The 13410-nt window shown below is 40.2% G+C and overlaps 1 protein-coding gene across 5 annotated transcripts in view; it reads right to left on the bottom strand.

Moving 5' to 3' along the window:
- Window positions 1-13410, bottom strand: part of CPNE4 (copine 4) — a 262981-nt gene that overhangs the window by 56939 nt on the left and 192632 nt on the right. For all 5 annotated transcript variants that reach the window (XM_065832287.2, XM_071804887.1, XM_071804888.1 and 2 more), the window contains one exon: window positions 6361-6459. In XM_065832287.2, coding sequence (XP_065688359.1) covers window positions 6361-6459 — 99 coding nt within the window. The remainder of the gene's footprint in view (window positions 1-6360; window positions 6460-13410) is intronic.

Here is a 13410-nt window from a genome sequence, read left to right as displayed (position 1 = left end):
TTTGGTATCTGACATTGTTTTCTATTGATTAATTTTTGTCCATTAACTTAACTTTTCAGTTGAGAGGAAACTAATGCAAGAGTCTGCAATCTAACACCAATTATAAACGTTGTGAAGTCTGGATTCGTCATTCTGAAAGTCACTTAGCATTCCCTCTGAATGCCTAGCAATTCTGGGCTTTGCAACTCTCCCTGTCAAACAACACAGTGAATCTGAAACAGAAAGCAACCTGGTTTTAACTATTTCCTGTTAGCATAAGTACTGTTGCAAATATTTGTAACCAACCCCCAGACTATCCTGCTTTGGTGTTTCTTTCATACCCCCAAATTTAAGCCACTGTGTGGAGAATTTCTGAACTTAAAAAACCCTCCATCCTGTTATTCTTCTATGAAAGTCAGCAAACTAATGCTGACATTTGTAAGGCCCTAATCCTCTAGCTGCTGTAATGAGGAGACACAGGTCCCTGAATGGGAGATGCTACTCTCTGCAGTGAAGGACGCTGCCTTCCCAAATTTCCTTACCCCTTCTTTGACCAAACCTTCAGAAGAGATGAGCAAATGGTGCAACCACCCAAGAGAAGTGGAGGTGACTAAGTGCAGGCAACCATTGCAGAAATGAAATTTGAATAGTATGTGGCTACTAATAGTGCAAGCTATTCAGAGAAAGAAATGAAGATATCAGGAGAGTTTCATGTATGCTAAGGCAAGAGAAATCATGCTACAGAGCAGCTGCGTTCTCTGGGACACTGTGCTTGCACACCAGGATATCAGATAATCCTGTGAGGAAAGGGCTGGAGACCTATGGCAAAACTTGGGTTATTATGTTCTCTTGCTTCCCCTGTAGTTCTGTTGTTTCTCTCTTGTTTCTTCATGTACAGATGCTGCAACAAATTGCATAGTTTGTAAATGACAAAGGAGCCATCACAGTCTAATGGACCGGCTGAAAAAACCCGATCAATAGCAGGCAGCATTATATCCTGCATTATCTCTTTCTGATGACCCAAGAAAAGCAAGTCACTTTAAGCGAATGGCAGCTCCTCCTGCCTGAGAGGCTAGTTTATTCCTGTCATCCCTTTAGGCAAGAGGACAGGATAGATTTTCTTTTTCTCCTTCTGTCCCAGAAAGGCATGCACCATGGGAGAAGGGCTGCTTTTAATTACTATCAGAAGTTTCCTCTGGAAACTTGCACCTAGGGAAGGAAGTGAAAACCAAAGCATTTCTTGTTTCCTCAGCCAAGGCCCCAGCCTCACATGTTGCCTAATCACACAGATGTGGTAGGTACTGGACATAGCTGCATCCTCTTCTGAGGCCTCTGTTGCCCTCTCTGGGGCCAACAGCAGCTGCTGATGTTGCAGACAGTCCTGGATGAACTTGCCTGTCTCCTGATAAAACTAGACATGGAATTGCCCACTGGTGTCAATAAACTCCTTGGCCAACTACCAAATGCTTCAAGGTCTCATCCACGCTCAGTTATCTCAAGAGCTACCTAATGCAAAGGCCCTAATTTAAGATCATAGTCAAATATCTTGACAAATTGGGGAACCCAACTTGCATGCCATCAGGACCCCATCCAATCTTATGCACATCAACAGCCCTCCCTACCTCTCCTAATAACACTCCCAACTTGTGGAGATGTCAGTGGAGGTGGTAAATACAGTAAGGTTTCTTCCCCTCGCTTCCCTTGTGTGTATGTGTGTGTGTGTGTGTGTGTGTGTGTGTGTGTGTGCGCGCGTACACACGTGTCCGTTTTTATGTAATACAGTAACAGATTTTCCTTTATGTAAATCCCATGCTGCAGGAGGATCCAGGTGGTTTATGTTTCTATGACTTCTTTTCCCCAAAATCCCTCTGGTTTTATTGCTTCAATTTAAAAAAAAAGTTGTATCTTTTTTTCTCATTAGTAGAGAATTTCTTCTTTCAACTGTGAAAAGCTTTACCAGTCTTTAAACTTTTATCAAGCTTTTCTAATCTTGTTTTAAAAGGTTTGATAGATTAATATTAGTAAAACCTTATAAAACTGCCAATATACACACACATTTATATAAATATTTTATATATATGTATATATGTATATATGAGGCAAGTCCTAAGCATACAATAACCTCAAAATATTTATCAGCATTCACTAAAAAGAAAACCCTGTCACAAGCAGGGACAGACTTGTTCTTACTGTGTTTTCTTGTGTCAAGGTTATGGTGAAGGAGTAAATGATGAATTTTGGAATGGTGAGAAATGTTACACAGAAGGTTTAGAAATGCCTACTTCAGACATGCATTTGAACAACAAGAGGCCTTTGTGCCATTTTTTATCTGTGGTCAGTGTGAAAACAGGCTAGGTGTTGGAATATAACAGTCTCTGACAAGGTAGTTAGGGAACAGAAATACACATCAAGCTATTATCCTGAGGTTGTCTATGATCAGGATGTCTTCTTAAACAGCATGAATTAATTCCACCTGTACCACCAACCAAAGACCAACCAGCTGTCCCAGAATTCAGTCATTTCAGTCATGGAGAAGCAACTGTCACTCTGAAGGAGTCATAATTCAAGACTCATGAATCTCACCCAGGACCTCCCACATTTAGAAAGGAAATTCATAAACTATTCACACCATTCCTGATCAAAACAGGTGATGAATCATTCAGAGAAGGAATCTTCTCTCTTTCCTTCACACATGACTGGTTCAATCACTAGTACGCTGTCAGTGTTAGATTCACAACATTTATCTAAATGATGCCTAGTCTCAAACACAAATTCCCAAGAAATCTCATAGTGGAGGCAAGCCAGCCAGGCAACTATAAGCTCGTCTGATCAGAGGCTGGAACTCAAAACTTCAGATAATCAGTACCCAGCCCAGGGATGGAACTGAAACAGGCTTAGAAGCACGGCATCTACCCATTCTGACCATCCTAAGTGGTTCTGTAGCAGTTGATAGATTGGCTACAAGATAAACATATCTTGTAGCCAAGAGGAGGAGGTTGAAGTATGGGTCAGAATACTCAGTGCTTTCTGGAGGATAAACTATGTACAATTAAAAGGCAACTTCAAGATCCTTGTCAACTCCTCAAAGATGAGGTGAGCTGATCAAATAGTGGGAAGTACTAGCAGTTCACAGATGACACAGTTCCTCCTACTCACTGGCACAAACTTCTCCCATCCTTATTGCTTAATGCTTTTCTGACAACCTGTGAAGCTGATACCAACTAATACAGATGCTGCTGATGTGCAGAGGGAGAGCTGTGCCATTGGCACAGATTTGCTGCTGGTACTCAAGAAGAGTTCCTGGGTCCCCCATCAATGAAAATGTTCTCTCCAGTTCCTTGGGAGAGTGAAAAACCTTGTGGTTGACAATCACTAGGGTGTTTTGATTATCTTTTGACAGAACTACAGTAATGTACTGTAACTGGTCATAAAGTCTACTGTGCAAAAGAAAATACAGCCAGAATAAAAAGTTTTACCGTGTCTCCCTTCTCCTTAGCAACTCATACAGGGATGTTGGACATGAGTTCTCCTCCTTACCCTGGCTTCCACAGCACCTGAGATGAAATTTCAGGTTTTGGTCCTCATCTTCGATACTCACTGTTGTGATGCTATGTGAAAGAATGCTTAATGCCACGGGCTGAAGGATGTATCTAGCAGTTTTATTCTTCTGACTGAAAGGAGTAAGTACTACATGGAAAACAGAACATTTTCTGGTCTGAGGCTATGAAAGAGTCTCTTTTAGGAACAAAGGACTATGTCTGACCTACTCATCTCCTCACCCATGTATAACTGCATTTCTCTGATGTGGCTTTCTCTAGACATACCTACCAAGAAATCCATGTGAAGGCAAAACGCCTTCCTCCGCCTCTGCCATTACCTCAAGTTTTACTAAACATCCTTTATTCAGAGTAAACACTTCATTGTACTTGCTTTTTCTTCGGGGAGAACAAAACTAAAGAAAAAACTGTCAAATGTTATTAATATTATTTAATGTTGCACAAAGGATGTTGAGATGAGCTATGCACTAAGATGTATTTATGGGGTCCACAGCTAATGGCATATATTGCCTTTAGCATCAACAGCTGTTTCCAGAAAACAGAGAAAAAGGACAGAGGATGAGGGAGGGAGGAACAGAGGAAGAGAAAAAGAGACAAGGAAAATTGCTCTCTGGCTCTAGCCAAGTGTCAAGTGACATGGTCTCCGACACAGGTGACCTCTCTCTCCCCCACACAGGCCCACCTCACATGTGACTGTCCCACAATTACTTTTTCCATAATAGCTATATTGTTTTCACCAGGATCTGCTCAAAATCTGTACTGCTTCGTTCTTGCCTATCGTGTTATTAGTGCTCACCGAAGCCTGCTTTCATCAGGTGCAAGAGCTGTCTAGCATGTGCATGTATATTTTTAGGGTGATATTTATCAGCCACTTAAATGAGTATTACCTACTATATTATCCACTACATTTTGTTTTCCCTTAGAATAGGCTAAGAAACAATGATTAGAAAGGAGGAGGGGGAGAAGGACTGATTCTCACACTGGTGGTAATTGTGTCCCATGAGAACTGGCTATAACAACAGCATTGGGTTTTGCAGGTACGAGCTCACAGAGTAACTGCACAGCAACAACAGAAGGAGAGCAACAAAAGAGAAGTAATGCCTCAACAGCTCAGATGTGTGGAGGAGAAAAGCTGCACTTTTGAAGTGACAGGAAAATTGCAAAGTTATAGGCTAAAGGCAGCTGAATGGCAAGTTGTAGGCCCTTAGCAAGACAAAGTTTAGCCACTTAAAACATTGTACAACAATAAAACATTTCTGGATGGCACTCTGATTTGGCAGTGTCAACCTAGAACAAGAATTGACAAATGCCTGTACTAACTTCTTATTCCCTTGAAAGAGTAACCATTTTTTCTGCTAGCTGGGGATGAAAAGAGCACACTGAAGAATATATAGTTTATCTTTCACAGCCATTCCTGGCACACTGGACTGCAAGTCTCTTGTATTAGCCACCAAGCTCTCTGTTTGGGAAGGACTGTGATGCTCTTTTGAAGATGTTTACATTGGAAATAACTACTGTTTACCACTATCTCACAGTCCCTTTCTCAGCCACAGTTATTTGTATACGAAACTGAAGTGTTGTCCCATCACTAGCCTTGCTACTACTGCTCACTCTAGAATTTGTTTACCTCTTTAGGTAGGTTTTACTTCCACTCAAATTCAGTTTGGTTTAAGTTTTGGCAGGTACTGGTTCATGTAAGCGCTGTAAAAACTGCAAAAAATTCAGCCCATTTTATTGTAAGTGGATCCTGATCCTCTGACCTAATTCGACTTTGAGAGAACAAAACAGGGTTGTGTTTACACTCAGGTTTTGTTTAGACATTATATATAGTAGGTTAATACATGACTGATATATATCAACAGCATTTTACACACATGAGCAAGATTTGCTAAACTCTAGCTTATTCTAACAACATCGCCAGAAGTTAGCTAGAAGAATCATAAACACTTGACCCATGGAACAGCCTAACTGCTTACCATTTATTAAGCACCTCCTGAAGCTTCTAGCTTTCTATTAACACATTCTGAACAGAAACTTAATGAAAAGCCCAAATCAAGCTTATTAGGCATTTGTGTTTGGTTTTGAGATCACCCATGAAGAAGTGAATAGAAATTAGCAGCAGATTACAAAGTCAACATTTTTAACTCCTCCTCAGATAATTTATCAAAACTAACACCTTTAGAAGTAATAATAGAAAATGAAAATTGCTGGAATTAGATATGCCAAATCATTTACCAGATGCAATAATTACCATCAACTTTGATTTGAAAAGATCAGGTTGACATAAAGAACTGAAATTATTAATAGGCTAACAATTTCATTTTCCCTTAGGACTGTAATTCATGAGATATTTAGGAAACTGATTAGTTTCATCATGATGGGTTCAAGTTAGAGCTGGCAGCAATGAACGCAGCACATTAGAAATGGAGAAAGATGAAGAATGACCCTCACCCAATAAAGGCCTTTAGACCAGTAGATAAATGCTTTGAGTACCCAGACTATGTACCTGCTTTGCCATAACAGCACCTCATAGAAACCACATGGGTGGGCTCAAAGGAAATTAATCTTAGCAGAAAGAAACGTCTTCAGAATGTGAACTAGACAAAGACTAAGTATTTCAGGCATGGAAGTACAGAAAAGGCTGATTTTTTTGTTTTCAGACTATCATGTCCAGATAACAGTAAAACGTACAGGAGGGATCAACACAGCAACCAAACTTTCTAGAGATAATGAGACAATGTCACTTGCTCTAGTACAGGATTGTCTGAGGAACACTGCCTTGCAAAGCTTAGCTATTGAGATCACTTGAGTGGTTTCCACTTACCTGTCTTCCTTCCATAGCTCCTCGCATTTCCTTGAAAGTTGAGCTAAATTCCCCAATGAAGTCATGCTTTCCATTGGAATCCCAGTCCCAAACTATGCACTGGGGAGAGAAAGGGGAAGAGAACAAAAGAACACATTTTTTCTTCAGATACAAAACAGGTTTCATTGCAAAATACTACAGGAGAAATTATGATATGCACTGGGTGAAGTTTTTTTGCCTAGAAGGAAATCACAAGACATATTAAAAACTTATTCTTGTCCAGATCAAAATAAAATTACAAGTAGAATTTCAACATAGGTTGCTACTGACAGCTGTGAGTTATGGAGTTGTCTGATTAAGTAAAGTTCATGCATTTTAGAAAGAAAGGATTCCTTGACGGCATCTTTTTGCTAGGTGTAAAAATACAGGATTATTTGTATTTGCATGTTCATACTCAAATGGTGTCCTGAATTAAGAGTAACTGACCTCATTGAAGTGCTTTACAAATTTAAATTAATATTCAAAACACTAGTTGCCATGGGCAAATGTTTCCATTCTCATTTCTACAGCCAATGAAGGTGAGACAAGAGTTATAGAGGTCATTTTCTGAAATGCCTTTGAATTAAAACACATAAGTGTTTGGTGCCCTTATCTTGGCTGTTTTCTAGTGTTGCTGAACAGTAACTATTCAAACCAACCCCCACTGGTAGTCATTCCTAAATTCATGTATAAACGGGAATATCTCAATGAGCTTGAGTTGCGAGAATTTTATTTTACAGACATTGCTAAATAAAATTCAGCTAGCCAAGACTGAATCACATAGCAATTACTATATGCTTTGCTAAGTATTAATTTTAAAACTGGCCAAAAGACCAGAAAGGGGCTCACAGCTTTAAAGAACAAAATCCCAAATTCAGCCTCATGGTCTCCCTAGATAAAACTTGCTTATATTTACAGAATTGGGAGGCCTTTGCTGAAAATGTCCTGCTACCAAACATCATTTTTTCTTAATTTTGGAAAGCAGAAATGTGTGAAAGCCATCTGCACTGTCACATGAGGAGTGCATTGACATTTGGCTGTCAGATGGCTTTGAGGATAATTTTGACTCTCTCTTGAAGGCCAAAGTCTTCTAGGTTTGTGCATGGGCATGGAGTGAAGACTGGATCGGCGGGAGTATTGGAGGAGCTCCCTGCTGAGAAAGGCAGGAATGACACTTAACTGGAGGTGGTGGGGCAGCAATAGTGGGCTACCAGGCTTAACAACAGTGGCTTTATCAAGCCACTTTGTTTCCACCAAGCTCAATGCTCTTAACCCAGCACTGTTGGTCACACAACACAAGAGGAAGAATGAGGTTTGCTCCTCAGAGGGTCCTCAAGCCATTGGAAGTTTGGTTGGTCGAAAGGAGCTCTTTGAGTTCACCCAGCAGGGAACTGAATCACTGGATCTCAACTGGGTATTGAGTGTTAAACATTTCCAGAAAAGCATTTTATTGAAACAGACTTCCATGTCCATCAACTATGCTTTCTAAGCAGCCTGAAGTAATCCAGTCAAACCTGGTATGAGAGCACTGTGGCCAATCACTTTTCACTGGACATCCAAAACAGTGGTTTGTAAATTCACTTTGAAGGTAGGGGAAAAGACTCTATATGGGGAAATTGAATTCTTTGAGTGAGAGCAAATGGACAAAAAAAACTTTCAGGGCAAGACTATCTAAACCAGCTTAACTCACCACAAAGTCAGCCTCAATGGATGTTCATCACCTGAAACCCTCCCAACACAGGTTTGAGTTGAAAAACAGCCTCTTCCACACAAATGCTTGTCCATGTGAGGTCCACTGACTTGAAGCACAGCTAGTAAGGTATTTGATCTCTACATCTAAGCGAGTTACCTGAATTTTTTATGCCATTAAGTGCTCAGGCACCTTATTTGCCTTTGTAGAAGCAACACAGCTGGTGATTTCACTAAATTAATACCCAGTATTCCTCCAGGCAGTATACCACCACCCACATTACCATGTAGGTTTTTTATTTATTTTTTTTTAATGACTCTTGCTTTATTTTGAACTTTTAATGCTGTTCCACTTAGCCCCAGGAAGAGATGTGGTTCAATGCAAGGAGAATTTCTCTGATCCATATAGGTGTGCAGCAGAGGTACAAAGGACTGCCCGTAGACACGAAGTACAAGCATATCTCTTATTGCTACAGGTTTTAATCTGTGGAAACGGTTCACTGGTCAGGCAAAGACCTGGCTCTTGAGCCCTCTGTTACTCTTCCACCCAATCATCTGCAATTTTGCTTACTTTTTTATACAGGGATCCCAGACAAAAGAAAGATCTCCAGATCAAAAAGTGAAAATAATTTGCTCAAAGACTTGGAGATCCTTTTTAGCAGCTTTGACACTGAGGTGGGTGGAGGGCAGAGTGAAAGGGAAGAAGTTCCTGTATGTGTTTGTTGATAGGCTAAATTTTATACAAGACTAATCAAACAAGAGTGGGTTTCTGGTTCTGGTAGTGGTAATGTTGCCTAAAACAAAACTAGACACAGTATTTTCATCACTAACAGCCCTGGTGAGTTCTTTATGATGAAATCTTCATACTAATCACTCTCTGATTATTATCAACTGCAATCTTTAGATGAGCTGGTAACAACAACAACAAAAAATCTAAGAAAAAATAATTTAATTTACAAAAAAACCCTGAAACCGTTTCTGTTTCATAGACCTTCAAAAGATTTATTTTTCAATAATTATTGTGAAAATGATTTAAGATCCTAAAAGTAACACTAAGTAAAAACATTTGTTACAATGTCTTAGCAAAATGGATATAAATGTGAAAAGTCTAGTTTTAGTAATGCTGGCAACTTTTCAGAAATGTTTTTGAAAAAATGGCTATTTCACAAAGAAAAAAACCTCTTATCGTGATGTTTTCCAAACATTTACTTTTCAAGTTCTGTCTTTAAACTCTATTGGAACATAAATACAAGAACAGAACCAAGGTTATCAGACATCTCCAGACAACGATACTTTGAAAACCTCCTGTTAGGGTGCTGGCTCTTATGAAGAAGGAGAAGCTCTGAGTGCTGATTTGTGGTTAGAATTTTTACTGGAGATGGGCGAAGTTAAATTACATTTCAAATGTCCACCCAACAGGGTTCCAGCTGCTTGTTTCTTTCAAGCTAGAGGTTTCCTAACTTTAGCTTTCAGAAAGCCAGATGGTACTTTAATCTTCATCTTGGCTTCATGGAAAACACAACAATTACAGTATTATCTCAGTGCCATTTGCACAATTAGAGCTAAGGGAGAAACGGGGTTCCCGCAAGCACATCCATTATGACTCCATTTTTTTTTTCAGAGTTTCACATATGGCCATAGAAATTAATTGTTACTCTCTGAAAAACATGTTGTACAAAGTAATGATTCTGCATTTCAGCTGTATCTGAAAAGTATTTATGAAATATATAAATACTGGAGTCTAGAAGCTTTTACAAAAACTCAATCAGACAGATGAAATAAGCAGGGAAGGATCTTTGGAAATAATCCATAATCAGTTAAAGACCAGAGGTAATGATCAAAGAATTATCGCCCCATGAAACACTTTAAAGTTGTGTGCTTTTTTTTGCACCCCCCCCCTTATTTTTTTTAAGATGGCTCTATGTGCTTTTCAAATTAAATCCTCTGTAAATCATCTTTTATTCTCAAGCAAACCTTAATCCTTTCTTTGGGTCTGTACTGTTACAGGTTGCTTAAGCAGATGATTAACAGTATACCTACACTCTATTAAGTCTCATTAATTTAAGGAGGCTTTCCATATGCTTTATTTTAAACTCTGGTAAATCAGTGTTCAGATTACTGATGAAAGAATTCAGTTTCTTACCTATTGGTCACAAGCTCAAATGCAGGGAATAAGAACTTGTATCTAATGCTGCATGGTGATGGAATAGCACTGACTGTAATGATGAAGAACATCTACCTGTGCATGGTCTTTCCTCCCTCCCCAAAATACCTGCTGACTGCTGGGGGAGGGAAGACTGCTTCAAGCCTTCTCAAGGAAAGGTGATATGCCTGACAGAGTTAACCAGTAGATTCAGTTAAGAAGACATTGGTGGATCCCTTCTAGGTATCCACATCTTCATTCCTTCAGCTTTTCTTGTAAATGCCACAAAAGATTTCCTTTCAGGTTGAAATTTAACTTTTCACTGGAGAAAGGAGAGAGAAAAGTCCATTTTGAAAAGAAAAAGATGTCTCAGGTTGATGCAGATAGAATTTTTCCCTGGTTTAACTTCTGCTCAGTTTTTTCACCACGTGTAGATTTTGACAACATTCTCAATAGAAATAGAACTTCCGAGCAGCATGTAAGAAAAATTGCATTTGCACTGGAGCTACAACAGCACAGGCTTCTTTGGCTGAATTTCCTAATGCTTCCCAGAGGCTGACAGTGAGATTAATCTTGCTATCTCTGTGTAAGCAAAAAAAATAACTTGCACAATTTCTGATTTTAATTATATTTCACAAAAAATATAATCTGGACCATCCTCCAGCTCCAGCCAATACTGATGTTCTGTGATGTGATAGTGCCTAGATAAGAAATTTACCAATTTATCTATCCAGTGTCTCCCATGGAGTGAGGCAGTTTTCATGTTTGATAATTCAACAGCAAAAATTAATTCTTTCCTCATATCTGGATGACATGATCCAAACGTAAACATTTTTTAAAAAGTTTAATTTCCATGATCTGACTTAAGACAAGAAAGTGGTGTTCCAAGTCTCATTAGGAGAGTCGGACTGTGTTCTCGCTGACCAAATTTTTGGCTAATTGTCATAAAATTTTTTCTATGCTCACCAGCCATTCTAGCTTTAACCACAAGGAGAACTACTTAAGAGAAAAGACTGACTACTGTAAGTACGTGTTTGTGTGTGGGTGTCTGTAGGTACTGAGATTATTTTCCCTGTACACCTTGAGGGAAATGCTTCAAGTAGATTTTCCCATTACTTTGTCACAATGAGAAAACTACTATATCCAGCAGGGGTAATGGAGTGACTTGTGACTCAACCTTCCGATTTACGAACCAGCCAAAAGCCTGCTCCTAAGGTTAGTTTATAAAAGACTGGTAGTGAATCTCATGACTAAATCCTATCTGGAGGTGGCTGACAGACAGACCATGGAAATGTACTTATCGAAAATAATCCATTTAAGTCTCCCCCAGCTGCAGACACTACAGCAAGCACAAAGTCAGCAAAAACTAGAAAATTCCCAGTCTTTCCAGCCTGAGTTTCTCCAGTTCTGCTTACGCTCAAAGTCCAATTATGAAAAGTTAGTATGGCTTGTGCAGGTACTATCTTGCCACCTAGCTGGAGACGTACAGCATCAGATAGCCCTCCTGGCAATGTAAGAGCTTACTTAACTTAAAACACTTCACTAACTTGCAATAAAAAGACACTGGCTTGGGTGGGAGAGAAGACCAAATCCTTGGTCCACTCTCCAGCTGCTCTGTGTTAGCAGAAAAGCCCAACAGCCAGAAGGGCAGCAGCCTTGAGCAGCCAGAGTAGGCCCTTGAATAGGCGGCTCCTCAGTCTGACCTGGCTCTAATGCAGGTGAGATCCCAGTTCATACATTGTGTTAAAAAGGAGATTCCTCTGTGTGCTGTTACTTCAGTAACTATCCTCAGACACTCAATAAGGAGTAGAAGGGATACCTTTCAAGGAATCACCTTTGTCTATCAAATACCTGTAGTCCCTAGGTAGGTTTTAGGGCAATAGCAGTGAACAAGACTGGTTTAAGTTCTGAACAGAAACCGTCTTGGGTGGTTTTTCCTTGCATTTCTGTGAAGCAAGGTACCTTGTGGCTAGGTAAGAAGGAGAATGCTTATCACAGAATCACAGAATGGTTGGGGTTGGAAGGGACCTCTGGAGATCATCTAGTCCAACCCGCCTGCTAAAGCAGGTTCACCCAGAGCAGATCGCACAGGAATGTGTCCAGGAGGGTTTTGAATGTCTCCAGGGAAGGACATTCCACAGCCTCTCTGGGCAGCCTGTTCCAGTGCTCTGGCACCCTCAAAGTAAAGAAGTTCCTCCTCATATTCAGATTGAACCTCCCATGTTTCCATCTTCCCCGTTGTCCCTCATCCTATTGTTGGACACCACTGAAAGGAGTCTGGTCCCACCCTCTTGACACCCACCCTTGAGATATTTATAAACATTGATGAGATTCCCCTCTCAGTCTTTTCTTCTACAGGCTGAACAGACTCAGCTCTCTCTCTTCATAAGAAAGGTGCTCCAGACCCCAGTCATCTTTGTTGTTCTCCACTGGACTCCTTCCAGTAATTCCTCATCCTTCTTAAACTGGGGATCCCAGAACTGGACAGAGTACTCCAGATGCAGCCTCATTAGGGCAGACTAGAAGGGGAGGACAACCTCCCTTGATCTGCTGGTCGCACTCTAATGTACCCCAGGACACCACTGGCCTTCTTGGCCACAAGGGCATATTGCTGGCTCATGGTCAACCCGCTGTTCACCAGAACTCCCAGGTCCTTCTCTGCAATGCTGCTTTCCAGAAGGTCAACCCTAAACCTGTACTGGTGCCTGGGGTTATTTCTCCTCAGGTGTGGGACCCTACACTTGCATTTGTTGACCTTCAGCAGGTTCTCCTCTGCCCAGTCCTCCAGCCTGTCCAGATCTCACTGAACGGCAGCACAGCTTTCTGCTGTAATCAACCACTCCTCCCAGTTTTGTATCATCAGCAAACTTGCTGAGGGCACAATTTGTCCCTTCATCTAGGTCATTGATGAACAGGTTAAACAAGACTGGACCAAGTAGTGACCCCTGCGGATCATCACTAGCTACAGGCCTCCAACTAGATTCTGCATTTTTGTTATTATTAAACTTATTTATTAAATTTGAAGTCCACTATTTTTGGACTTGAATATAATAAATTACAGCCCAGTCAGCTATAAAGTTTTTACCACTCAACTCTTACTAAAATAACACCACAATAATTTTTAAGTAAGAGTTTATGTGACATCTGCTATCTCCAAAAAGAAACAAATTCTTGAGGCAAATGTGACTTGCTCTACTTCT

This window comes from Patagioenas fasciata, chromosome 2, assembly GCF_037038585.1.
Source record: "Patagioenas fasciata isolate bPatFas1 chromosome 2, bPatFas1.hap1, whole genome shotgun sequence".
NCBI classification, from domain to species: domain Eukaryota; kingdom Metazoa; phylum Chordata; class Aves; order Columbiformes; family Columbidae; genus Patagioenas; species Patagioenas fasciata.
Note: the sequence above shows the minus strand (reverse complement) of the source record. Positions and strands in the feature narration are given on the sequence as shown.